At 38.9% G+C, this 27316-nt stretch overlaps 1 protein-coding gene across 2 annotated transcripts in view; it reads right to left on the bottom strand.

Moving 5' to 3' along the window:
- Nucleotides 1-27316, bottom strand: part of CDH12 (cadherin 12) — a 155895-nt gene that overhangs the window by 13109 nt on the left and 115470 nt on the right. For both annotated transcript variants that reach the window (XM_009095120.4, XM_050970824.1), the window contains 2 exons: nucleotides 26763-27016; nucleotides 2903-3039 (listed from right to left, as the gene is read on the bottom strand). In XM_009095120.4, coding sequence (XP_009093368.1) covers nucleotides 2903-3039; nucleotides 26763-27016 — 391 coding nt within the window. The remainder of the gene's footprint in view (nucleotides 1-2902; nucleotides 3040-26762; nucleotides 27017-27316) is intronic.

Below are 27316 nucleotides of genomic sequence, written 5' to 3'. Positions count from 1 at the left end.
TATGCATTTTATCTATCTCTTCTCTTGTAAAAAGGAAAAAGCACTTCCACACTAGATACTTAGGCAGTATATGGAGGAATTTTGAACACTGGACTGTGCTTTTTTTAATGCCACGATGCTCTTACAGCAGCTCTTGATACCGTTTTGGCCCAGGGCAACCAGCGGTCTTGTGGACAATTCACATGCATGTGCTGGGAATTAGTAAGGGCTAAAGGATCAATTTAAATGTGGGGACTCTGGAAGGTAAGAAGGCATAGAAACAAGCAACTTCATGCCAGCTGGCCTTTGTGCTTGAAATGAATGACAGCCCTGTTTAATTTACTAGTTTGGATAGGTTCTGTGGCATCAAAAAATGTTCAAAACCAGCATCCATGCAGACTACTAGGGTATTGATTTATTCTAATTATTAAGAAACAAAACAACAAGCTAAAATGAAATATAGTCATGCAATGAAAAAAAGTATAGAGGAATTGGGAAGTGAAATGGGGGGAAAAAAAAGTGAGTCTGAAACATCCTCCACCTGCTCAAGTACTTTGTCCTATACAAAACCTGAACTTTACATCTATGAATGGGCTAGGGATGTTCTGCATTCAGCTGCCTTCTCAGTATGTCTGCAGAACAATCATCCATCTCCTGCTTGAAAACATCTCCATTCAGGGACAATTCAAGAAAAGTTAGTTTACAGAACCATTAGGATGTGCTTAAAATGTGTGAAAAGTGTGGGAGGTGTTGTTATTGCTATTCTCTCACAATGAGAAAACAATATTTTAGCAATGATGTTTTTAAATAACATGATCTGTTACTAGTTGAGAGTCTACTTTTTTATTCTTCTTTTATAAAGACGTATTATATATATGTGTGGTGTGTGTGTGTGTGTGTGTGTGTGTGTGTGTGTGTATGCATGTCCTCGTAAATACAGTCAGTAGGAAAATACTTAAATTACAATACTGTCTGTTCTTTTCTGAAGAAAGTTTATGCAACTAATTTCAATAGTGGGCCACCTTTTTAAATAGTCATGTATATGTCAAGGCACTTCTCAGTGTGTTTTTCCTGTGATAAGGGATGACAGTTTCAGTTTCTACATCAGCACTGGACAACAATTTTTTATATCAACATTTCTTCAAATATAGCAATTTTCCCTCAATCTTTTTCAATTTTTTTCTCTCTAACCATTATATTTTGCTTTTGTGCAGTGTGTCAAACCTCAATCCACCACCCTTATTTCTACGCTCTTAGTCAGACTATTGCACATAATGTTTTGACAGTTACTATAGCTCAAATCCTCCCAGATTTTGCCAGTTACTAGTATTGTTGAGATATGGCAATTGTTACCATTATAGGTAATGGTCAATATATAAATATTTTGGGATATGTTGCAATAAAGCACAGATATGTTTTAGGTGTAGATTCTTAGCGTAGCAATTTATAAAATTTGGGATATCAAAATATATACTATTTGCTACAGCTCTGCTTAAGCGTCATAATATTATATATATGTGTCCATGGAAAAAATAAATTCCAGGGTTTTAGATATCTTTAATTACTTTTGAGAATAATAAACAGATTTAAATAATATTTTTCCCTTGCTGCAGGAAAAAAAAAATTACAAATCTCAAATGTTCTTTGCCCACTACTAAGCCTAAATAGTTAAGCTTTACTGAAACATAAACTATGATGAGACCTTCTTTCTTCACCTGCCTGCCTTTCAGTTTCTCTGGAAACAAATTACACTTCTGCTGGTTTTTCTGTGAATATATGCCTGCACATATTTATCCATGGACTCAACCACTTCTGACAGCTCAAGCTTCTCTGTTAGTGTATGTCTTTTCCAATCTAGGGATAAAATTCAAGCATTTATTTGACTGGTGTTCTCTTTATATTTTCAGGCTCCCAGGAGTGAGCCCATGGTTCTTTTAGAGATAACTACAATTGAGAATTTGGAAGGGGGGGGGGTTATCTGAAATAATATAAACGTTCTCTGCTTCCCAAATCTCCCTCTTCCTGTTAGTAGCATGTATCAACTTTTGAAGACTCAGCCAAACAATACACTGAGGAAAGCATGTCATTTGCTACAGAAACTTGACTTTTCTGACACATAAACAACATAGAATGAATAAGAACTAAAGCAGGACCCTTTTCTACAGCCTAATGATATCAACAGAAAGAATTCTGTGACCTTTGCACAACTGCTAAGTGACCAAAAGACTTGTATTCAAAGCATGAGATACACCCATGAGAGTTACAGTTTGACAGGACCATGAATGAGAAATGCCACACACAGGAATGGCAATGAAGAAAGTTGAAGGCACATAATATAATGGAAGAAGGGACTTATAAACAAAAAAGGCTATGCAGAAGACACAAAAACAAGAAATGAAATTATCCTGCCACAAATCATATAGAGAAAGAAAAGAAGGATTAGGCATAAAATTTTGGGCAGAGAGAAAAGATCAGAGATGCAGCACACAGTTTAATTTAGGGTAATAAATCTTGACTTAATTTTATTGTACTTTTTTCCTGAGTATAAAATTACTTTTAACATTTCTTTGTCTTCAGAAAACACATTGACAGACCTGTTATTTGACTAACCTAATTTCATGTGAAGTGACTTAGAAAACCAGAAACCAGAACTGGAAGGCACCCATACAGCTCCATGATGACAAAAAGTTTTTCAGCTTCTAAGGGAGCTGTGGTTACATGTGATCTGCCAGCAAAACCTTACTGAACAGGGCTGATTGAACATCACAATTATCCTCATGAGTCTGGGAAAATGATATGCATTGAACCTTCTTAAACAAACACTTGGCAATGCAAGTAGTCTTCACATTATATTTATACCTGAGCATTATATTATGAGAAAAATACCATATTAGCATATTAATTCTCTTTGTGTCATACTTACTAACTTTACTTGCAATTATAGAGAAATTGTATTGTGCTGTGCTTTCTCTGTCCAGTAATTCATTAGTAGCAATGGTTCCTTCAGTGGCATCTATGGTAAAGTAGCTGTCCACATCATTCTTCCAATCCATGAAATATCTGTATGAGAAAAATATTAAAGAAAGTAGATGCAAATGTTCAAAGATTACTCATTTATCATAGCAGCAGTGTACTTGCCTCAAGTTTTGTTATTTTTCTCTTTGCAGCTATTACCATCCTTGCAGGAAGAAGACAATAAAGAATGATTTGTTTATTTCTTTTTTTGCCGGCTTGAAATGCTCAAGGGGAAATGGGATATAATAAAAAGTTTAGTACTCCTGGTGTTCAGATTATTTGAAAACCTTGAAGTCCCAAGAAGTTGATGCACGTCTTCTGTGACCCTGATTACTTATATTAGCCACTTTGGAAGCACTATAGAAGCTTAGAGGGAAAAAGAGAAAATTTATGTGAAATAGGGCTAGAGGTGATGAATGGTGATGAAGAGTGTGCCAGATCTGGTCTCTTTACATCCATTTGTAGCTGCAGTGGGCTGGACATTGCCTCACAAAGAGGTGTCCTAAAAGATTTTGGCAGAGTAACAGCATGGGAGATGGGGAATAGTATGCTTATTCCCACCCATATATAGGATCAATAAATAGCACTTTGCCTATGTGAAGAATAGGCACCTTTCACTGGACCTGTGTGGAACAGGGAAATATCACTGTTTTGTTTTGTTTTGTTTTATTTTCCTGAGCCCTTATTTGTCAAGAAGTATGAACATAGAACAGATTTGAAACTAGAAAGGTTTACTTAGTTCTTATTTTTCTCTAGCAAGGAATGGAAAGCAGAGATGTACCTGGTAACACAGCTGTTTAAAAGCAATGTGATAACTATCCCAAACCCATTTCCCTTAAATGCTAATTAATTTGAAAGTCTATTTTCACATTTGATGCTACTGTTTGTAGTCAGAATAATTTTTTTTTCTGATGCAATTGCCTCCAGCTACTAATTTCCTTTTCATTGTCAGTCTCTTCATACCTTTAAAGTGTTTCTCAAAAACTAGGCAGGAGGAAATTGAGAAGGCTGTTTGTGAGCAGTAGGCAATAGGAAAAAAATGGCACTCAACAAGTACATTCAGAAGATTATAAAGCCTAGAGAACCACTCCTATGACACCTAATAGAGAACCACTCCTATGACAACTAATTTAATGTAAACCAATGAGAACAGGAATAAAAGCTGCTTTTTCCATCTCTAATTAGAGTTTTTTTGTGTTTAATATAGAGGGAATAGAATGATAAGCATTGTGTTTACTTCTGTAGAAGGAAGAAAGAGTAGAAAGGAATATATGTCATATTCATAAAGAAAATATTTCTACTTGGTACTAAGAATGCCAGTAGCTCTGGAAGACTTGAAGAGTAAAAAAGCCAGAAATAAGGTGATGTGCTCGTTTGGAGACATTTTGTTCAATCAAAATCACAAAAAATTTCCTATCTGTAGATGAAATAGGTTATTTCATCAATTGACAGGCATCATTACCAGTTTACAGCTATAATTAAAAAGCTTCAGAAATGGTTTGCTAAAGGCAGAATGTATCCTTTTACACAGTTGAGCAGGCACATTTTCTTGAATATGATATTATTATCTACCCATACTGGTAATTTCAATCTCTTTGTTCAAAATTTGCTTGACATTAAAATTATGAAAAATATATAAACCATTTATTAGAAATACCATTACCCTTGGATACTCTCTCAGGAACAGCAAAATTACTCTGTCAGGCTTTGCATCTTTAATAAATTATAACTTCTTCCAAAATTAAATACACAGCAACACACAAATAAATGAGTTCAAAGCATGAGCTAGTAACTTTGCTTTTATTTCCCCTTAGGAAGATTAACTTTGCCTGAGTACCTTGCACATTGCAAGGGATGAGCAGGGAAGTATGAGCCAGGGAAAAAAATACAGGCCTTAATTCAAAGCACCTGTAGGGGATGGCCTCCTTCACTGGAGGCTTTGAAAGTACAGAAAACATATTAAGGATGAGCACTCTTTTGTTTGAAGTGAAGTTCAGGCATGAATATTTGTAGGATGAGAATCTGATAGTCTGTCTGGAAGCATTCTCACAGGTGATAACTTCATGCACAGGCCCAGCATGCCTATTCCCAAACATAAGCATCAACAGGATCAAAGTCCACAGTAAGCACTGCAAGACTAGTACTACTCCTGCTGGTACTTCTGGCAGAATTCCTCATGGCTTCCATGGAAGTGGGAATCAAATAAATCAGGCTGTTCTTTCAGCTCCTCTCATTTCAATAATCTACATATCCAATTAGACTACTGAAGGGAGAGGTATAGGCAGAATTATTGGAGCTGCATTGTCTAAAAGACATGAATAAACAGGAAAAACTGCAAACAAGAATACATTCTTCCTCCTTTCATTGATTCTCCATGTATAGTACCCAAGAAAATATACCTAGCAGAAAATCCTCTTACAGGCAGATCTTCTGGACACAGGACTTCTCCCAGGTACATCAGTAAGTCTATAAAGCTTAAGAAAAGTGGGAATGGTACCCCATCTGTCTGGTCTTGAAAGGGAAATTATTTGGGACACCCCAAGGGGAGGTAACTTCTGGCAAAGACCCTAAGAAAATGCAATTTCCTTTTACAGGCAGAAATCACTCTTTCACACACTGATGTTCAGTGTGTGATTTTTTGTAAATAGGACAGCAGCAGCTAATCCCTTTCTAAGGCCAACTGCATAGCCTGAGCTCTGTTCTTAACATGGAAGAGATGCTTTGAAGAAGAGAAGAAATGGGAAAAATGTCTTCAACCAGAAGAGTCAGTAACTTTCTAGAGGTTAACCCAGATATCTGGGACATAAAGCCTGACATTTCTTGTGAGATTGGGATATGCAGAGGAGCACTGTTGAAAGACTGGTATTAGGACAGCTGTCTAGATCTTCCAGTCATGGTCTAGCAGTTTGAAGCAACTGTGGTTGGTTTATTTGACTTCTCAGAGTGTCTGCAAGACAGACCATGGATAAGTGCACTAATCCAAAGAGGCATTTCCTTCTTTGCAAAGTTAGGGTGAACTTGTTGATATAGGACAATGCAGAATTATTTTTCAGAAGCCCCCTTCCAGGCCTGCCTGGCAGCTCTCAGTACCAGACATTGATATCATTCATATTCACTGTCAGTGAAGAAATTTTGATATGTATATCTCCCTGAATATTCTGTCCAGCAGAGAAGTGTATTCCAGATTCCCTTGTTGAAGTCAGGGAGTGTGTGGAAGGACATGTCTTTGCTAGCACTGTCTGAGTTTTCTCAAGAATAGCTGAATTTGGACACCATGTAGAATAGAAGAGATAGAATGGAAATATTCAGTTTATAAAATTATAAGATTCAAGCTTACAAGACTCACACAGAGTCCACAATAACCTCTTAGGAGCTCCAAGAACTATGGACACTCACCCTGGCTAGGCAGTGAGGCTGCATGTCCCTCAGGAGCTCTCACAGAACACTCCCATGGACAAGGGCTCACCTCCATTCAAAGAGAGGAGGACAGCAAGGAAGGCTGAGCTGATTCCTGCTGCAGCACAGAAGATGGCAGTGCTTGATGGAGCAATATTGAATACATGAGTGACAGCACTGTTATCCTCACTGTTATCCTTGTGAGGATAACAGTGACTCTGAGCCATCGAGCAGACAACTGCAGTGCCTTTAGACTCTTATGCCATGAATAAAAGAACTGGACAGCTTTCCTGTGCTGCTGGGAAAACCTGTGTGACAGCTTGCTCTGAAGGGATGGGAGGCAGCAGGATGCTCGGGAGGCTGTGGAGCTTAGGACTCAGGATGTATTTTTTTTGGTCTTAAAAACATGGGGAAGACTTCTCCTGCCTATCCCAGAAAATGTTTGTTCTTGATATTATGATCATGTAATTTAAGCCAGGAAAGCAAGGTAAGAGATCTAAAAGTGTGTGTGTTTCAGAGGAAGAGAAGACTGCTTTAAAGCTACGCTGGCAGGATTAAGGCCAAATGCCAGAGGTAAAACTCAAGGATTGACCTAAAAGAGTGCTAAAGCACAGACAATAGATAAAGTGAAAGATAAAAGAGGCAGTGGCAATATAAATTTAGCACAACCAAAATCAGGCATTTGAAGGTTAATGGCTTCTGATCATTGTGCCTTTGTGCTCAATAACCTTTTCCTTAAAAATTCTTAATAATTTATTTTAGTTTGAGAGGGAGAAATAACCAGGTGATAGACGAGATTTACAAAAATAACTTCAATTTGTCTCAACTCACACTTTGCTGACATAAAGCACATTGCTTACTCTAGTACCTAGTGACTTAGAATACAGGTTATTTTTAAGAAAAATATTTCAAAGAAAGTTAAGGGATTAAATAACAATTTTCTGTAATGTGATAGATTACTATTTGTGTATATGACCTTAAATTGTTTAAACTGCATTCACTTTAAGTTTTATTTAAATATTAAACTGCAACTAAACAAAATTCAGAGTCTATGACAACTTGGGATGTATAAATAGCACCCATCATATCAGAAATAATAGGCAGTAGCCTAAAAACAACTAGGAACATAAAGGAAAGATAAGAGAATTCAGCTGGGTATTGTGATTAGTTAAGATTTTTTTTTTATTTCCAATACATATATAATTGAATAGATGAAAGAAGCATTAAAGCAGGAATGGCAAAAGGGATGAGAGACTGGAAGAATATAAATGAGATTCTAGGTGTGATGAGACTACCTGAAAGCCCAAAGGAATTTTCATTAGTAGAATGATCATGTGCTGTGGCTTGAAATTATTAGATCTCTGCGTATTACTGGATGTTGAGAATATGACACCTCTACAATACAATTTTGTCCTGGTCATTAAGTCAACAGATAAATATAAAAAAAATTAGAGGAAGCTTATGGAAAAGCAAGAAAAACTGTCTTGGGTCTAGGAATTTCCAAGTTATAAGGAAAAATGAAAACTCTAACATATGCTAGGCATGGATAAGAGATGAAAAAAAGGGAGACAGGATAACAGCCTAGAGATAACTGAAGAGCTTCAACAGCAAAAAGGGAAGGGTAGGATTTTTTTCAACACAGAGAAGTGAAAGGCCAAAACTCAGAAGGGAAAATTTATGTGGTGTAGCAAAATCTTTCTGTCAGTGATGTATATTATGCTGCACACCAGAGGAATGACAGAAGTGCTGTCACTTGGTACTAAAAGGGCAAGCTGGGCAATGTAATAGAGACTGTGGAGTAAAGGAAATTTCTAGAAAGGTGAAATGATAATCCTTATAGTCTCTGTAGCTGTAAGCTCTGTTAAATAAGAAACAATATCATCATATCAATCATACTCATCATAAGGTGCAGTTACAGATATTTTAAAGTGTAACAATGGTTTTCAGGTCTTTTTAAGATTGTTGTTAATAAAATATGGGAAAACAGGTAAATCACACCGACAATGAGAAACAAGAAATTTAGACTTCAAGTCAAGCCTGAAAGAATTTAAAAAGCTAGAGAATGCAATCTATTAAAGGATACAAGCTACATGTTCTCCAAAATCCCATCTTGCCACTAAATTTTTTTCCTGCAACTCTAAATCCATTCACTGAGTTATCATTGTGTAAAACAAACAAATCTATTACCATATTTACATGCATAAATATGAGAAAGTCTAAGTCAGAACTTTATTGCTCTTCTCAAATATAAGTGCTAAACTCTTCTGCCAGTTACTGGAAGTATCTTCCAGTCCAGTTAACGCAGAGGAGTGATTTCAATAATTTTGCTGAAAGTGCAGTCAAGAATTTTCAAAATGAGTCTTCTGTGTAAAAATATTGAATCAAATACTCCAGAATAAGCTTTTCCAATTGCTTAGCAGCTTTTTTTTAATTGAAAAAAATGGTACAAAAGTACATCAGTCCCTGCTCTCAGAGTCCCAGCCACCCATTGAACAAAGGGTTGCTGGAGGAGTCAGATGTTCTGTGTGAGCTGCTGCATCACAAGGGCACAGACACTCATCAGCTGCATGAATCCATCAGCACAGTCTGCCAGGCATTTGTCCACTCTGGAAATTTTCTCAGCAATGACAAATTCCTGCTTGTCGCTCTAACCCATGTATGCCTAAAGAAGTCATTAAGTTCAAACAGATATAAACAAATTTAACAAAACATTTTATTTTCTTGTGCTAAATGATACAGTCATCTGAGTATTTATGACTAAATAGGATTGTTAAATTACCAGTCTTTCTCAGGGCTATAGCACTTAAATCAGAATTATATTAATTTATTTTCTTTTCCATATGTCCTTTTGACTTAAAAATTACCCTTGACTCAGTTTCTTGTGGTTTTCTATTAACTTGAAAATGTTGTTTCACAGTTTTACAGGAGTAGAAATGCTAAAGAATCTTTTTTCTCGTCTGTAATATGATAATATGAAGTAAAATGTCATGTACTACTTGCTCAACAGTAGCAGGCAGGTTTGCATATCATTCATGTTGTCCTGTACTAATACAATTGCAATAATTTTTAAGTGCCCTTTACACTGTACAACCCAGCAGCTGTTGTGTTGTATGCATGCACACTATTATATATGTGAAATATTAGATATTTTAAAAAATAAAAGTGCTTGTTATAAAAAAAGTACTTGTTATATAAAGCACTTGGCTAAGCTCTATTAATATAAAATATTCTAAGAAATAAGTTTCTTAGTATAATGAAAATACATAGGACTTCTCTTATGCAGAACTCCCAGTTTTAATACCCTGGGTTTAATATTGTGATATTCTGCTTGAAGGAAGTAAATGCAATCGAATTTAACTATTTTCACATAAAACCATCATCTGATACAGTCATACCTGTCTTGAGTTGGTTCTTACATAGCAGATGCTGTTCCACTAGGTTGTGGAGTATTATTTTTGTTTATATGTTTTAAATAATTTATTAAGCCATCTCCCTTAACGGCAGCAGAAATTTTCTGTACCTTGCAGAATATCTTCAGAACACTGCTGAGGCATTAGAGATCAAAGCAAAGGAAGCTTGGACTGGTCTGCTGTCAGATTATATCCCTTCAGTAATCTCATGGATACCAAGTAGAGCACAGAACCCTACCCATGCCAATAAATAATAATCTCAAGTACCTTGGTTTTATTTTTCTTTTTTTAGAAGGAATACTAGAAATGGAAGATAAATATTAATAAACAAGCAAACAAACAAACAAAAAACCATCAAAGGAGAAAACCGAGTTCTACCTGAGGTGTGGAGAGGATTCAACACAGTCACAGAAGGGCTTCTGCTGCTGTTCCAGGTTAAGTAGCTATGTCCTATCCTGATCTCCCTTCCTGCTTTGAATCAGCATTATCCTGTAGTTCTCTAAAATGCAATTTCCTTTTCAAATGAAAAGGGAGAGTTTGTAAAAATGTAGTTTGGTTTCAGCTGCTTTGTGACCTAACCAGTGTCACAAATGGGCCATTACTCAGTTGTGCTTGCAGAACTGATGTCAAAAATCACCTGAAGTGGGATGCTAAGTTTGCATTAGAAATGCAACCAAAAGTGAGCAGACAATGTAGTTGGTTGACTTTACTGTCATGTAATAACACAAAACCAACAAGGGGAACATACACTGAACATTTTCAGAGGCATTGCTTTGTTCCAGGGTATCAAAACCTAGACATGCCTGTGTGGTTGATGCTGTAGAAGTGGCAGAATTGTCTTTACAGCACATCACACTTGACACACTTAAAAAAAAAAAATACACGCTCAAGTTTACTGACATAAATATTTTACTGATTAAAATATTTCTGTCAGTTTTACTATGATTTTTCATTCATCATTTCACACAAAAGCCATAATCTGACATGATTTTGCAAAGATTTTCAAATGTACAATACACTGAGGTAAAGTTTTTGTGATAGTCCAGGCTGAGTGCTTTTGAAAGTCCCAGTGAAGGAATGTATCTAGTCTTTTAGGGAGGATAGCTCTGCATTACTTAAAATATTTTGGCTTTAAAACCAGAGAATTCTGGATTTAGTTTGACAGAAGCCCCATTTAGTTGCTATCTCTGTATCCTCTTCCAAAAGAGGTCAGTAGTGTAATTTTTTAGAGTGCTATCCTGTGATCTCTCGTTCAGCCTTCCCACAATGAGTGTTGTCTATACAGCCCATCAGGTGGTGATGCTTAAGAGAAGGACAAAGGGATTGTTACACCTTGGGAGAAGGCATGAATGCTTCTTGTCATTGTTCCATGCCTGTTGTTTTCATGTCTTTCATATAACACTTGATCTCCCACAAGAAAAAAACAGTTTTTGTCTTTGGCATACTACTTGACTGGGTTCACAGTCCTCATACATGGCTTCCTACTTCTGTGATTTTAGTCAGGAGGTAGAAGGTGAAATGATGTTAGCAGTCAGTATCTTACTTGGTCTGCAATGAGTAGTATCAGTGCCAATAAATTACGTTTTGCTCCTTTGGAGAAGATCAACCGTTATGCCAAATTAATTGACAGGAAAGCAGCGGCTGCAGACAGCCAAACTAATGATGGGTCAGAGTCAAGAGAAGGAAGCTGTTAAACTTTTCATAAGCCTTATAAATCTTACATAGGAATTTTAGTAAAACATGGTAGGTAATATAGGAATTAAAATGTGCTGCAGTTCAGTTATCAGCCCTTTCAAACTGACAATTCTGCCTGTCTACAACTTCCTGTGATTTCTCTTCCCCCTGCCTTTAAAGGTTTTGTTCATTTGCTTATCTGACCCTCCAGTCAGCTCCATTGTCTGCTCTGCATTTCTCATTACCAGCTGAGTATCTTATCAAAAGCTGTTGTCATTTGGAAAATGCATTGTTTTCATTCAGTCTCAACATCGTTTTTCCTGCTTCATTGAGCAGGCAGAACTGCAAGACAGCCAGGCAGAGGGAAAGCTTTGTCCTGCAGCTTAATTAAGTCTCAGGTTTTCGACTGTGAGCAGCAGTAGAAGGCCTGTCGGATTTAACACCCTCACTCCCGGCTTAGCAGTCAATCCTGCTACCGTGGGAAAGCAGTAGAGCACTTTCTATACCAGCACCACACATTATAGACCCTGAACACCATTTCACCCTGATTTTGAAAAGTGTACATTTGCCCTTTGCCCTGCTGTCCATGGTCTGCTCTTTCCCCTTTCATCCAGCCCATGGTAGGAAGAACCAAGCCCCTGCATCCACCAAGGTACCCAGGTACCAGAGGGCACATCTCACACTTGGTGAAGAAGAGAAGGGCTCTAGCTTTTCTGGTTTTAGGTGGGGAAAGAAGATGCTGGGATGAGTGTCTGGATGTGTATGAGTATCTCTACTAAGGGGCAGAGTGAGTATAGAAAGATGGAGCAAGTAAACCTGAATGAATAGCTCCAGCCCTTAAGAAAGTTGAGGGGGTGAAAGCGAATGCTGTGACCTCATTAGATAGTCAGCCTCAGTAGACACCTAAAATGTATTTTGCCCTTGGGTGCATCTGACATAAACCCCAAAGGATAAGACAGAGGTGCTTCATTGGCTGCTGTTCCCATGCCTGGCCTGGAATGCTTTGTCTTCTGATAAAATGCTGAGACATTAAATATCATAAATACGATAAAGGAGAGCCGGCCTGCTGGTATATATCCAATATAAATAATCTTTGATTGTTTGCTTTTTCATCATGAAAATACTTAAATATTAGCTCTGTTCTATATCTTTGGGAACCAAAAACTGAACAAATATCTTATATTTTTATCCATTTAAAAGGCTGAAGTAAAATGCTGATGCTGAGATAATAAAAGGAAAAGCAAATAAAATAAACATGCTGACTCTAGAGAAAACTGCAGCATACAGTAAAAGATTTATTGCTTGCTTAGATCATCACTTGGGACTCAGATTTTCAGCTGGATCTGCAAGGGGAAATAGTGAAGTCAAGAACTGGAGGCTTCTTTTGTGCTGCTTTGAAGCTGATTTGGTGAAGTGCTTATAAAAATAATAGATTATTCAGAACAGCTCTGATGCTGCAGAGCTGCTGCATTTTCCTCTTTCATTTCTCCTTGCCTAGCCTCTGATGTATCAAGGAATGCAGAATCTACAGAGGTCAGTATAAGTATGAGGTCACCTTTTCAAAGGTTTTATAAATTTCATGAGGACACCAGGCAAAAGTTGCTGGATAAGCATCTCCTTGCTCCCATTTGCATGCTGATTGTCTGACCTGAGCAACATCAGGTCTCATCACTTATTCCTAAAATTGGTTCCTCTCTCCTCCTATCTGAGCTGAATTTCTGTGCTGTTTCCTTCACAATATTTTCAGATTTATTTTCTGAAATAATCTGTTGTTATAGCTCTGTATTCTTACTGTTTCAATGAATGATGACAGCAGTTTTTTAGCCATCATAGATGATTTTCTCCCTTTATTTTCCACAGATTCTGTTCCAGCTTATTAAAGATGGATGCCACAGAATCAGAGAAGGGTGGAGGTTGGACCTTTAGAGGTCATCTGGTCCAAGCCCTCTGTTCAAGCAGGGACATCTAGAGCCGCTCATCCAGGACCAACTCCAACTGTTTTGATTTTTTTTAATATCTCCACAGATACCCCATCACCTTCTTGGGCAATTTGTGCCAGTGCTTGGTCAATCTCACAGCAAGAAAGAAGTGTTTCCTATTCCTGATATTCAGATGAAACCTGTCCTTCAGTTTGTGCCTACTGCTTCTTCTCCCACCTCTGAACACTACTAAGAAGTTGTTTCCATCCTCTTTGCACTCTCCTTTCAGGTGCTCCTATGTGCACTAAGTGCTTTTATAACTGTTAAGACCCTCTTGAGCTTTCTCTTCCTTGGACTGAACATTCCCAACTCTCTCAGCCTTTCCTCATAGAAAGAATACTCCAGTTCCTTCATCATCTTGAAGGCCCTTTGCTGGACTCCCTGCAGTATGTCTCTGGCTTTCTTGCACTGAGAAGCCCAGAATTAGGACACAGTAAAAGTAGAAATATCTGAGATCTGTTTGTATCTACAGTCAGAATATGACTGAAACTTCAAAACACAGAGATCTCAAAAAGTGTAAAATTCTCAAAAAACCTGCTGTTTAAACTTTATTATTTTAACTGAAAACAACAAACAAAGTGAAAAATATATAAGAAACTGTGTATGCAATAACTATTTAAATGTAATAAAAAATTTGAGTATTTTAGGACAGGAAAGTATAGGCAATGCTTACAAACAGACCTAAAGGACGAATTCAGAAGGAAAGGACTTGGAATCTGACTAGGCTGCAGTTATCCTTGCAGAAAGGTATTAAAGACCTTAAATGAAAAATATTGGGAAGCCTATTTATTATTTGTTACTAATGAGATAGCTTCATGGTCGACTTGGTGTACCAAAGTGCAGATTACCAACTAACACACTTCCCTGTAGCACATAGATTTTTCTGAGACATAGTTTTAATTCCTGAGCCCTCATAATTCTCTGTCAAGCCCTGAGAGGTTCACCCACCAGTTGAGGTGATATGAAGATGGCTGTAGCCATTAAAGCTCTGTTTTAATCTCACAATTGGTTTCTAGAATCCTTGAGAAATCCATTCCCGAAGAAATTTGAAATAACACTTCTTGAAGAAAAATCAGGAGGGCTATTATTTGAGGTAAAATTACAGTTTGTGCCTCTGGGATAAGAACTGGCTTTGCAAAATCACATCACCAGGGGGTACAAGTGCTGTGAAAAAAAACAGAAACTATTATGAACTATTATGATCATATTGTTCCCTTCCCCTCACTTTGGCTACTTAGCTGTTCTCAATTAATTTAAAAGCTTTCCTTGCCAGGTTGTTTTTTGTCTTGGATCTGAATGCATACTTCTTGATTTTCAGCATCCACTTCTTTCTCAAACAGGCCATTCACTGAGAGCTGTAGTCCATAAACTTCTTGGGTCTACACATCTATTTCAGTTCAATCTCCTGACTGACATTTTATAGCATAATATGGCTGCATATGCCAACAGAAGATCACTTGCTGTTTTTCACAAGCTTCAGTTACTTGATGAATTACTGACTGTAAACAAAGTTACTGTCCTCTCTCTCAGTTTTACACTTTGTTTTCAGTTGCTTTTGACTTGCTGGACTTAGGAAATAATATTTCACACTTCAAGTGCATCCGGCAGTTGATCTAGGAAAATTTATACAAGTCAAATGAATCCCAACAGTCTTGGGAAGGTCTGATTTTTCACTAGCACAGTCTTTCTGACTTGTGCCAGAAAGTACTTACCTTTGCTCCATGTTCCTGCCAGTCTCGAGAAAACCCACACAGATCAAAATGTCAGTCTGCATGTGTCCCAAAATTGCAAAGAAGGATTTTTAACAACCCCACACAACTCCATCTGTTTCCAGTGAACCTGCTGCAGCGTCACAGAGGGCTAATAAGTGACTACATTTTCCACTGATCATGTGTGATCACTTCTGCCTCAAGTATATAAATTTAAGATTAAGGTTAAGACAAATTTACACCTTTTTTGTAGTTTCTTGTCGTAGTAGCTCCAAGCCAATCACTGAATCAAGGTACCACAGACCCTGAATTGATACAACTGAGCCACTTACCATCTGAGCTGTGATGATCGTCTGCATGCACCCAATCCATTGCAAGTGTAAAATAAAATGTAGTAATTTAAACTACCATGAAGGGGCTTGCCACAATAATTTGTTATTCACACTTTGTTTCATGGTAAAGGTAAAGTAAAGGCTGTGCTGCTAGAAAACAGCTCCTTTTGACAGACAATTTATACACAGAAGATAAAGATTTTTTCTGCCTTCTGTTTGAAAAGAAGTCACTTTTCTACACAGTTCCTTAAAACCACCCAGTTGCTGAGGAGGAAGACAGGTCATTCAAACCTAGAGAAGGACAGAGCAGTACATGGGACCATAGAGGAAAATCTTAGAGGACAAGGGTGGTGGAGTAAAGGATGTGATTGCTTGAGTTCATGAAGATGAAGATTAGGAGCTAGAAAACAGAGAACAAAGGAAGAGTCAGCAACTGGGGAGCAGTGGAAGTCAGAAGTAGGAGTTCATTGCTCTATATTATACCCAGCAGTGCTGGAAGGTAGGTGGATAGAGATCTTGTTATTATGTCGTAGTTTGGTGTTCACTGAGCCAAATGGGAATGGAAAGGAGAGGACAGTGAGGAAAGAGCAGATGTGCCTGCTAAATGTGGCATTGGAGTCCCTGGGAGAGCAAGGATAGGTTGGATTCAATCTACACAGGGACTCTCAGCCAATGTCGTCCAGTTCCAAATGCAGATGTACCTCTGGCCAGAGAGCTGGATGGGGCTAAGACCTCAATCAATCACATGTGCAATTGGAGAGCTTTTGAAAGGAGCTGGAGGAATAAAGTGGAGGCTGTTTGTCACATGGAGCTTTGGGGTGTGTGAGTATTGTCTCTGTCTCCAACCACCGACCCCATGGAATGAGTGGATAATGAACTCAGTGTGTGGTGGTGTGCCATCTGGGTGTGGAAGGGGGGATGAAGGAAGGGCTGGGCTCCCATTCTTTTGCCAGGAAAACAGGGGTAAAACCCCTACAAGAGAATGGTGGGGAGAGGTTGGAGGGAGGGTGGGTACTGTGGGAATGGAAACAGTGGAGTCTTCCCAGAAAATGGTGCCGGCCACATAGCACAGCCAGCTCCTGGCCACAAAAGCGGGACCCCAACAGCCCCAGCTCCAGGAAACTGCGACCCAAAGCTCCAGAGCACAACTCAGCACTCTGCAGAAACCCCAGCTGTGCCAAAAATTGCCACTCCAGGGGGGGAAAGGCAGTACTCCTAGGCAGCCTTTTCCTACACCAGTCAGGCCATGGGAAAAATCCCTGCAGGAGTCCCAACAGGACTGTGCCAAGCTGGAGCAGCCCACACCTTTCATCACCGTGGAAATGCCAGGACTGCCCCCTCCTGAGACTGAGTGAGCTGGCTCCAAAGAAGCACCTCTGCTGAGCATAGCCATGTCTCCAGGAGGCACGATCCCATCCCCGATTCAGCCTCTGATGGCCGTGCCTGCTTGTTGTTGCCCCGCAGGGGAGAGCCCCAAGGAAACAGCACTAACACAAAGGTGCCGGGTCCCGGCCCCTGCCACAGCCTCTCCCAACCTTTCTCTGCAGAGGTGTGACAGCAAAAGCCGTGAGGGAGAGACACAAAAACCTGCAAAAGATGCCTACTATTATTTCAACTCTACCAAAGTCTTTCATACTAGATACTTTCTACACACTAAATTATTTCTACTAAATAAAACAGAAGGTCGTGCTAGTTTAATAGCTTCTTCCTCAAAAGGGAAGTCTACAACTTCTACATATGTTAAGGTTAAACTGACTCATATAACATATGGCAAAGTGGTTTCACTTTTGCTGTCTCTCTTTTGTAGTACTAAATCTGTGTTTATAATTTCAAATGGGTTTGTTTGTAACAAGAGGGCAAATGGTGACATTTGTTTGTGTGTGTACGTATTATTGCTTATACTTTTTTTTAAGAGATTTATTAATTTGAACACTTAATTATAGTTTTTTATAGGTTTTTTATAATATCATAATTTAGCTAAACAACAAAGCCAACTATTCTATGGGTTATTACTGAGGGATTACTATTAAAGATATGATGGGGAAGCCTGTCCAGTCTATGTCTCAGTTCTAGCCAAGCTGTGGCCTTAACTGGTGAGAAAGTTGTTCCATCAGACCCTTCCAGACTGAGTCATAGCCCTGGCCAGGCTATGGTTTTTCAGGCCGGGAAGGTTATTAAAACCAGGTATTTCTGTGCTAGCTAAATTGTCTTTGCAAAAGCTTTTCTTTGAGATAATCATGGAGGCTTTGTCCAGAAGAAGCCCTCCAAGTCCTCATTGTGAGAAAGAGGCCCCTCAGCGATGGCAGACCCTGGGTGATGGTAAAGCATATAGGCAATTGTAAGTTTCACCTTATTGATTTTGTTCAAAGGTATATGTTGTGCTCCTACTGTGGTTATTAGAGCAAAGAAAAGGGTACACCCGTCTCAAAGGTCTCGAGTGTTCTCATATTCTCATTTCTCTCATGTTTTCCAATAAAAATCACAGCATGACCTGGCAAGCCAGCAGATCATCAGAGGCAAGAGATTGTCAATAGAGAGGCAGTCAGTCCATCAACTACAAGCTCCAAGACTCAAATATTTAGAGAACATCAGTGGTAGAAATATATATGGTTTTAATTGAAATGTTTTGAGTTGAATTATTATTGTTTGTAGCGTTAAGTCGTAATGTTGTAACTTAAGCATTTAGTCTGTGACATGCTAACCTAAAAAGATTGTCATGTTGGTAGTTTTAACTGACAGCTTCTGGGTGTGAGCATCACAGCTCCAATGATACATGAGGCAGATCACTACCTGCTGAGTGAAAAAGCCTTATTCAACTAGGCTCATCAATTACATTTTATAATATAACTGAAAGGGTGAGCTGTGGCATTGGAGTCCCTGGGAGAGCAAGGATAGGTTGGATTCAATCTACACAGCGACTCTCAGGCAATGTCATCCAGTTCTAAATGCAGATGCAACACTGGCCAGAGAACTGGATGGGCTAAGGCCTCAATCAATCACATGTGCAATTGGAGCTCCTATAAAAGGAGCTGGAGGAATAAAGTGGAGGCTGTTTGTCACATGGAGCTTTGGGGTGTTGTCCCTGTCTCCAGCCACTGACCCCAAGAAAAACATTGATAATAAACATAATTGCTAAAGATATTCCTTGGGATTCAGAGAAACTGTTGGAGGGAAACCTTGTTTATGTAGTTTTCAGAAGATCAAGTAGGTGGAACAAAATGAAAGGCACTGAGATAAAAAAAGGTGTCTGTCCTCAGCAGAAGAAAAGAAGAGGATAGAGCAGGACAGCAGTGAAGCTGATGGGAAATGGTTCAGCAGTAAAATTACTCAAACCAGACATGGGAGAAAAAAAAAGACTGTGGAGAAGGAGATTACTGTTAGACAGAGCATAAGAGATATAAGAAAACACTGGGCTTATAGGAGGACAGAAAACCATGCCAAGGCATCTGCAGCAGAAACTGAGAAGTAGTTCTGCAGGGTTTAAGTTAAATAGTTTGGATAAATTAGAACTTGAAATAGAGGTTTTAAAAGGGGGGGGGGGGTGTGACAGGGGTTTGATAAAATGCAAATGATGGAGTATAGCTAAAATTGCAACAGAAACTGACAGGAGGCAACAGAGCAAGTGTGCAGAACCACCAGAGCAGCTGAAAAGGAACCAAAATTCATGAGTCTCAACATCTCTTATCTGTACAAAACTGACTTGTTTCTCTCCAGCATGACACCATATACAGAAAAAATGGCTGTCACTTAGTCTGTTTTAAATGAGAATGCTTAAGGTCCTGGAACTAGATGTCCCAGATTTTCTATATATGTATGCAACTGTAAGGTACATTTTAATGTCAGAGGGTGGGACTTTTCTTTTCGAAGAATAACTAAATTCAAAAAATGCAAACACAAAAAGTACACACATTATTTCATCTTGTTGGTGCTTGTACATTAAGATATGGTGTTCTAGGATTCAGGAAGAAATCTTTATTTTCTTGATCTTAACATGACAAAGTATTTTTCTGGGAAAACAGAACCTGTTTATAAAAGTGTATAGACCCTTGTGAACTAGTTCAGAAAAAAAAAAAAATAAAGGGGGTTTTCTTTGAAAGCACTTACAGGGAATACAGTCTTATCCCTGAGATACTGAGGACAGGACTGACCTATGAATAGCACACATGGCTTTTTACTTTAAAATCACAGTTTCCTGACTCTGGACTTGGTCAAGAAAATGCATGGTCCCACAGCTTTCCTGCTATGAATGATTCTTTTGGTTCCTAAGGCAAAACTCCTGAGTCATGCAGAGAAGACCTGAAGGACAGTGTTTTGGCACAGAATATGAAACCCATTATTAATTAGAGTTGTCTGGGATTCACATCAGGAACAATAATCCTCTTATACTTTATTCCAGAGATCATCTTCATGGAAATCTGACAACTTCAGACGTGTCAGTGCAAAGTTGTTGAACTGCTCACACACTGTTAGACAGAGCTCACTAGGAGGTACTTCAGTCTTGCCCTTCATTTCTGCTTTCTTGTTATTTAGACAGCTTTGTCCATAACATTCATGCTGTATGGACACACAAAACAGCAATTTTTAGGAAGTCCTAAACCCACTGGTTCCAGAAGTAAAAGGATCTTTACCAAAATCTTGCCTGGTTACAAATTACAGACCTTACAACATAGTACAGGAGAGCAGCTTTTTTTCCTCCCACTCATCTTCAAACTGTCATAAACTGGAGGAATCTGAGAAGAAAATGAGATCAGAGCTGTTTTTGCAAGTGATTTGGGATTTTTAATAGCCAAAATGTACTTAGGACTTCAACTTAACATGTTTCTTGAAACACTATGGATGAAATAGGAATAGACAAAACAGATCACTTGAGACACATAAGCTCCAGATTTAACACAGTTTGAAAATTAGGTGCACTGGGGTAATGTTCCAAAACAGCTGCAAAACCAGTCACCCTTGCAGGTGTGGAATACCTGCAGCTCTTTTTCTCCTTGTGCTTAATTTCCTGTTCATTACTAAGTGTATGCTCTGTGCCCTTTCACTCCAGCATCTCTAGCAAATACCTTCCTACAAAAAAAATTTTTTAAGGCTTCTGACTTGTTTAAAATTTTGATACCAGTAACAGAAGAAAAGAGACAAATAATATAACCCTCTCCATTTTCAATGTCCTCCAGCAAAATATTTTCTTTAATGGCTGAATCCAGTTTTCAACCTTAGTCATTATCTCCCCCTTCCTGATGTGTCTAGCATAACAGATACAAAATTTTTGCCTGATAACATGGATTTAGTTGCTGGAACAAATACTGTTTCTTTTCATGTGAACTGCTCTAGCTTGCATTGCTCTCTGGAGTTTTGCCTTCTGTTGCATGCAGTGCAGATTTTATCCCAGTCTTTGTTGTTTGGCAGAATGTTGACTGTTTCTTTTTTCTGTTCCAGACTTCTTACAGGACACACCATTCCAGGAAAACATTTCACAGAAAATGATGAATCTGTAGAGAAACTACAACCAGTAGATGTAGTACTGCCAGTACAATCTGGGACTTTGTGTGGGCTGTGCCTTCAAAGAGCATGACTTGCTTTTCCCCATTTGTTTAGAGTGCATATTTACTCAGAAGTTGTTTGGACTCTTTTGCAACATGATGAAATTCATGAAGTCATTCTGTGCTCCATGATTTCATCTAGATTTTAAGCAGCTAACAGAGGTTAAGATACAATAAGATGCAATAAGGTTATTGGTTAAGATACAGTAAGAAATTGCAAACAAATTTAGCACCTTCAAACTCACACTTTTCTAACTTTTCTAACTTGTTTTGTTTGTTTGTTTGTTTGTTTTTCATTTAGAGCATATAAAACTTATGGAATATTGAATACTTTTACATTGGTGTATTGGGTCTAATTTTCCAATAGCAGACTTCACAGTGCTGTGCTTTGCATTGGTACCTAGAAAGGTGATGATAACACACCAGTTTTTTGTCTGCTGTTGAACAGCTCTAGTACAGCATTAACTCTGTGTCTTCAACATTTCCAAGATCCTGGGAGGGGGACACAACTAGGCCAATTAAATCTACAAAAGGGATAGACAATACCATAGGACATCAGCCCAGATATAAAAGCTAAGGAAAGGAGGAGCAAGGGGGGACATTTGTCATTTACAGTGTTTGCCCTCCGGAGAAACCACTATGTGTGTTGAAGTTCTGTGGCCCTGGAAGTGGCTGAACATCCCTTGCTGATGGGAAGTAGAGAACAAACCTTTCTTTTTCTCTTCACTTATGCATGCACAAAGCTCCATTTTTTGCTTTAGTAAACTGCTTTATTGAGTTGTTTTCCATTTTATTTTCTCTCCCTGTCCAGCTGGGAAGGGGAGTTATAGAGTGGCTTGGTAGGCACGTGTCATGTCTCCAAGGTCAACCCACCACAGTCCTTTAAAGTGCCCATGGAGTGAGACAAAGGCAGCTCTATCTCTCTCCTTCTCTTTGACTGTCTATCTATCTATCTATCTATCTATCTATCTATCTATCTATCTATCTATCTATCTATCTATCTATCCATCTATCCATCTATCTCTCAGTGTTGCTTGCTACAGTAATAGCAGTTATCTAGCAGCAAGCTCCTTTGTGGGACATGAGGTGTGTCAGCTGTGCTCCTTATCTCTCTGTTTTGCTGAGTTTGCTGGGAATGTGTTAACACAAGCAATTGTGCTTTGCCCTGACATGGCAGCCTTGTAATGCGGGGGGAGCTATCTTCTGAGGATGATGAGGAAATACATCTCCCTCTCCCTGCCCAAAATTGATGTGAATGGGTTTATAATACAGGCTCCCATGGACATTGCTCATCGTTATTTAAGCTGCTTAATACTGTTAAGAGTATTAAGGATTACTATTGGCACATTATGGGATTTGTGGAATCTGGTGTCATCCTGGTGTAAGAGAAAACAAACTTTAAATATGGAGATATTGAAATGTGCCCTGAGGCATCCAGTTCCCGGGTGGCAGGGTGTGTGGAAGGACTTGGGCAGGTTCTTAGGGTGGTTATTACTTCCAGCTACCTGTGACTTTACACCTGAACACGTGACCAACCCTGGCAAACTGACCCATCAATGATGGAAGGTGCCTTGCCCACCCAGTGAAAGCCAGAATCTTCCTGCCCTGTGCTGGGGCCAGACCTGAGCTTGCTGAGACACTGTTCAGTCCTCACAGAAGGACTGTAGTTGAGGCAGGAACCCAAACTGCATTTGAGCACACCGTGACTGACACAGGGACTCAAACAACAGCAACTACAGTACTTGTACCAGTAGTGAAAACAAAGTAATGGATAAAGGAAGCTACAGGTCTATATAATTGATAAGAAAGGGAGGAAGAGAAAAAAAAGGAGGAGGAGGAGAAGGAGGAGAATCAGGAAAGGAGGGGTCAGCTGAAAAACTGGTCATTCAACAAATAAATTTGAAACAGTGAGACAAATCAAATAGGATCCTGAAGTTACCTGTTCCTTGACCTCATCAAAACTTTGAGACTTGGGGAAAGACTACAGTGGCCAGCCAGGTGATGCTGGGATAACAGGGCTGACAGTTAACAATTAGAAGGTCATGAGGCCACAACAGCTAAAATCCCTTGCTAGAGATGGGGAAATTGAAGAAGGAATTGGAAAAGAAGGAGCAATTTGCAGTCTCTAGAGATGGCCTCTCTAAAGCATGAGGGCATGAAATCCATTTAAGGAAGATCTTGTGAATTCCCCAGGAAGGTGGATCACTGAAGATGAAGGTATCCAGTACCTGAGAGAATTAGAAGTCCTGGAAGTGCTTTATAGTAGAGTAGAAATTGATAATGTCCCTGTCTAGGTTTAGGGATAAATTTTAGGAGAAAATGCCCTGGAATGAGCATGTCCTCTAAAAAAAGGGGCCTTGATAATCCTGCTGTCCAATGAGATAAATAAATCCTAGTGAGTGAAAGTGAAAAAAAATCTGAAACCGTTTATTAACAAATAAAAAAACCAAAAGGGTGCCTGCAAGGCACAGAAAAGTACTGAATAAATGCTAGATATTCAAATTTCAAAATCTTCAACCCCCCACCAGACAGCATAGCTATGAAGCAAAGATAGAGGCTGCCCTTCTTTGTATCAGGGAAGGGGAGGAAGAGGAGTTATCATAGCTACTCAGGCAGAATAGATTGGAATCTTTCTGACATTAGTCTCTTCCTTGCAGAAGGAGAAGCTGGTAGGTTTTAGTGTCCTTTCTCCTGTTGGTTTAGCTGCTTTGACGTCTCAAGTTTTTGGAAGCCTCCCCACCAGCTCCCCAGGTGGACCAGAAAAATAAAAGTAAAAAAAAAAAAAAAAAGGAAGCAGAAATAGTTCAAGGGAATTAAAAAAAAAAAAAAAAAGAAAGAAAATGAAAAAGAAAGCATCTGGTTTTGGGCATAAGCAGAAAATTATGAAAAAAAAGTGCCATTATAAAATAACCCCAAGACAGTCCCTGAAGATCCAGAGAAGGCCCTCGGCACAATGGCCATATGGAGGAAGGTGGCTCAAAGTGCCCGAGAAGAACCATCATATAACGAGTTGTCCCAAAACAGAAGCAGCTGTGCTCTATTTACTCCTGGATATTTCTGCATGGTAGGGAAACCATTGGAGGTGGAAAGCTGCTGTGTGGACTCCTACACAATGACTGCTGAGGGAGAAGAAGAGTCAAGCCTATTTGCAGAAGTTAAAGCCATCCAACTAGCCCTAGAGATTTCTGAATAAGAAGCATGGCCTGTATTCTTTCTCTACACTGACTCCTGGCTGGTGTCTAATGTCCTGTCGTGGTGGCTGCAGCAATGGAAGAAGACTAACTGGCAGCACAGGGGCAAACCCATCTGTGCTGCTGTATTGGGGCAGGACATCACTGCACAGGTAGAACATATGACTCTGAAAGTAACTCATGTAGATGCACACATGCCCAAAAGTCATGCCACTGAACAACACCAGAACATTCTGGGACATAGTTCATGTTTTTTCTGTGGGCATGAACCAGCTGAATTAACTCATAAATGTGACCTTGGGAGGACTTATGCAGCTTGTTGGTGTAAGGGGTTACCAGGAAAAGCAGCAAGACTAAAATGTAGGGGTATCAACTTAATGTATTGATGTAGATCAGCATTTGGACAATTAAGTAATGAGTTAAGGGTTAAAAAACGTAGACATGGACATTATAAAATGGCTTAGGATTTAATATTCCAGAGAACATAGTATGTGGATAAACTACAGAGAGACAATTATTTTTCTTGTGTAGTTACAAATACAGAATCAGTAAAAAGCACTTGAGTCTCCTAGGAGCATTCGTGAAACAAAAAACTCTCACTGAAGACTGATTATACATCCAAATGATTTTCACTGTCACAAGAAAAACTGCTCAAAAATGTGAATAAAGGCTTTCTATCTGGTTGCAAGAGATTATGGTTTTCAACCAAATATTGACTTCACTGGGGCTATTTTTCATAGGCGACCACCAGGGAAAAAGGTTCAGACTTCAGTCTTTGTTAGTGAAGGATTTGATCCTTTGTCAGAGAAGGAATGTGTCACAGACTCATAGACAAATGCATTTCTATATTTTAAAAAAATGAAGATTATATTTAAAAAAGTGAAACAAACAGCAATAGTAATAGTTTTAAGCAAAAAGAACAGTGACTTGACAAAGCAGGAGCTAAACAGTCACTGTTATATGTTACATTTTGCATATGATTACCACTAACATAGTTATTGTATGTTTTGAGAGTATAAGTACTGAGCCAAAATACACTTAATTATTAAACATGGATTAAAAAAGTCCAAATTCAATTTGTAATCAAATATGCAAGAAAATGCATGCACTTGGTAGGCACTAGTGGTATTTTCCTGTTCTGTCATAGTCCCATTTGATAAACATTAATATTTAAAGATTGATGACATGCATTATGTCTTTAATATTTCTTATGAAAATCTGGGGATAAAAGTATTTCCTGAAGTCAGGTAGGCCCAGCACAAATTGGTACTGGAAGAGTGTGTTAACAACTGCCTACATCTTAGACTGTGTTTAAGTTTAAGGAACTTTCTTATTGGTACATGACTCTGGTTCACTTTAATCTTTCTAATGTGGCTGTAAATAGGTTCTCAAAATCAATGTAGTAAATTTGTATAACAGATTCCTTCTCCTTTTTATTTCATTAAAATAAGCTATAGCAATAAATGAGAGGCTTGCCTGGCAGGAGTTTCCTTGTGCTGAACACAGCCATGTTGTTCAGCAACCATATCCCCATAGCCTCAGCCAAGACACGTGATAATTGTTTATTGGAGCATTTGTTCTCTGCAAGATGCAGAAAGTAAGTGGTGAAAGGGGCAGTTCTGTCACCCATCGGGGTCTAACTTAAGCAGACATAGCAAGTAAAACCTTCTTTCTCACTACTGCACTTAGGAGATATTTTTGTGAAAGACCCAGTGTAGAGGACCAGACCTAAGCACATTTTGTCTCAAACTTTCTGAGCATTGCTACAGGAAAGGTGTGATCAGAGGAGAGGATCCTGCAGAGGTGGGGCTGGGCTGTTCTCAGCCAACTTCCTGCTCCATCTTGAGACTCATTCTCAACTTCCACCTGCCAACTCATTTCCTGGGGAAATGCTGGCTGTGCATGTGCTAGCAAAGCAGTGTGAAAACTCTACTTTATGTAAGAGGTGTGCACCAGGTTAACTATAAAAGTGATGGATTGGGTCCCCTCAGTGTCTCTGGAGGTGTCTTGTGGCATGTGAGCCAGCACAGTTTGAGGAGCTTGTTGTGGGAGTTGAGAATCTATTGAAGTGTACCTTACAAAATTAAGGGCTACCACGCTTGTGGAAGTACATTGTAAGAATTTAAGAACCTGTTAGCCGACACCTTGTGAGTCAGAATTATAGTGATGGTACAATAATAGCATGAGAGTTTCCTGACATGTGCCTTTGTTCAGCCTGAAGGAGAATTTATAGCAAATATCACGTCCTCTACCAGTGGGTTGTGACACCCAGACACCATGGTATTCCCTAGTCTGAGCACACCATCTCTGAAGTCATGTCAGTGTGTGGTGACTTGCATGATCAGTATAAATAGAAGCTGTGAGCATTTAATGATAATTCAGTCAAACGAGCCTGTCCTTCGAATATTTTTTCAGAGCATCAGTTACTGGCAGACTAGGTATATTTTATATCTTCATACTAAGTTCTTTGCCAGTGCATCCAACTGTCAGCAGCACTTTGGGTTGTCAGAGAGTTACTAAAGGAGGAAAAGCTCTCTTACCTAACTGAGCTGCTGCCAGCATCAAGGTCTTGTGCTGTCACTGCACCTATAATTGTCCCCACAGGTGTATCCTCATAGACTTCCATCGTGTACATGGGCTTGCTGAACACTGGGGGTTCATCCATGTCCAACACATTTATCTTCACAGTGGCAGTATCTTTGAATGGACCCACTGAGTGAAATCGATGGTCAAGGTGGAGATTGGAGGCCTCCACCTTAAAGGTGTATGCCTTCTTTGTTTCAAAGTCTAATGGCTGTAGAAAGAACAAAAGCAAAACATTAGATTTGACTAAAAGTTAGGCATTGCAAAATCTCTTTGGTTGGATTAATCTGATGAAAATTAAGATGCCTTTTGTGTAAAACTCATCTCCTGAACTAATCAATCTTTTAAGTTTGTTTTGCAGTTCATCTTATGCTAAGGTGAATATTGAAATAGGCCAGATGAATCACAGTCAGGAAATTACTGCTTCTCTACATCAAAAAAAAAATCAGGATGACTGGCAGGGATGTAAACAGTTACAGTGTAGATGTCTGAAGTTAAATGAGTGAGATTC

The sequence above is a fragment of the Serinus canaria genome, chromosome 2 (genome assembly GCF_022539315.1).
Source record: "Serinus canaria isolate serCan28SL12 chromosome 2, serCan2020, whole genome shotgun sequence".
Taxonomy (NCBI): Eukaryota; Metazoa; Chordata; class Aves; order Passeriformes; family Fringillidae; genus Serinus; species Serinus canaria.
Note: the sequence above shows the minus strand (reverse complement) of the source record. Positions and strands in the feature narration are given on the sequence as shown.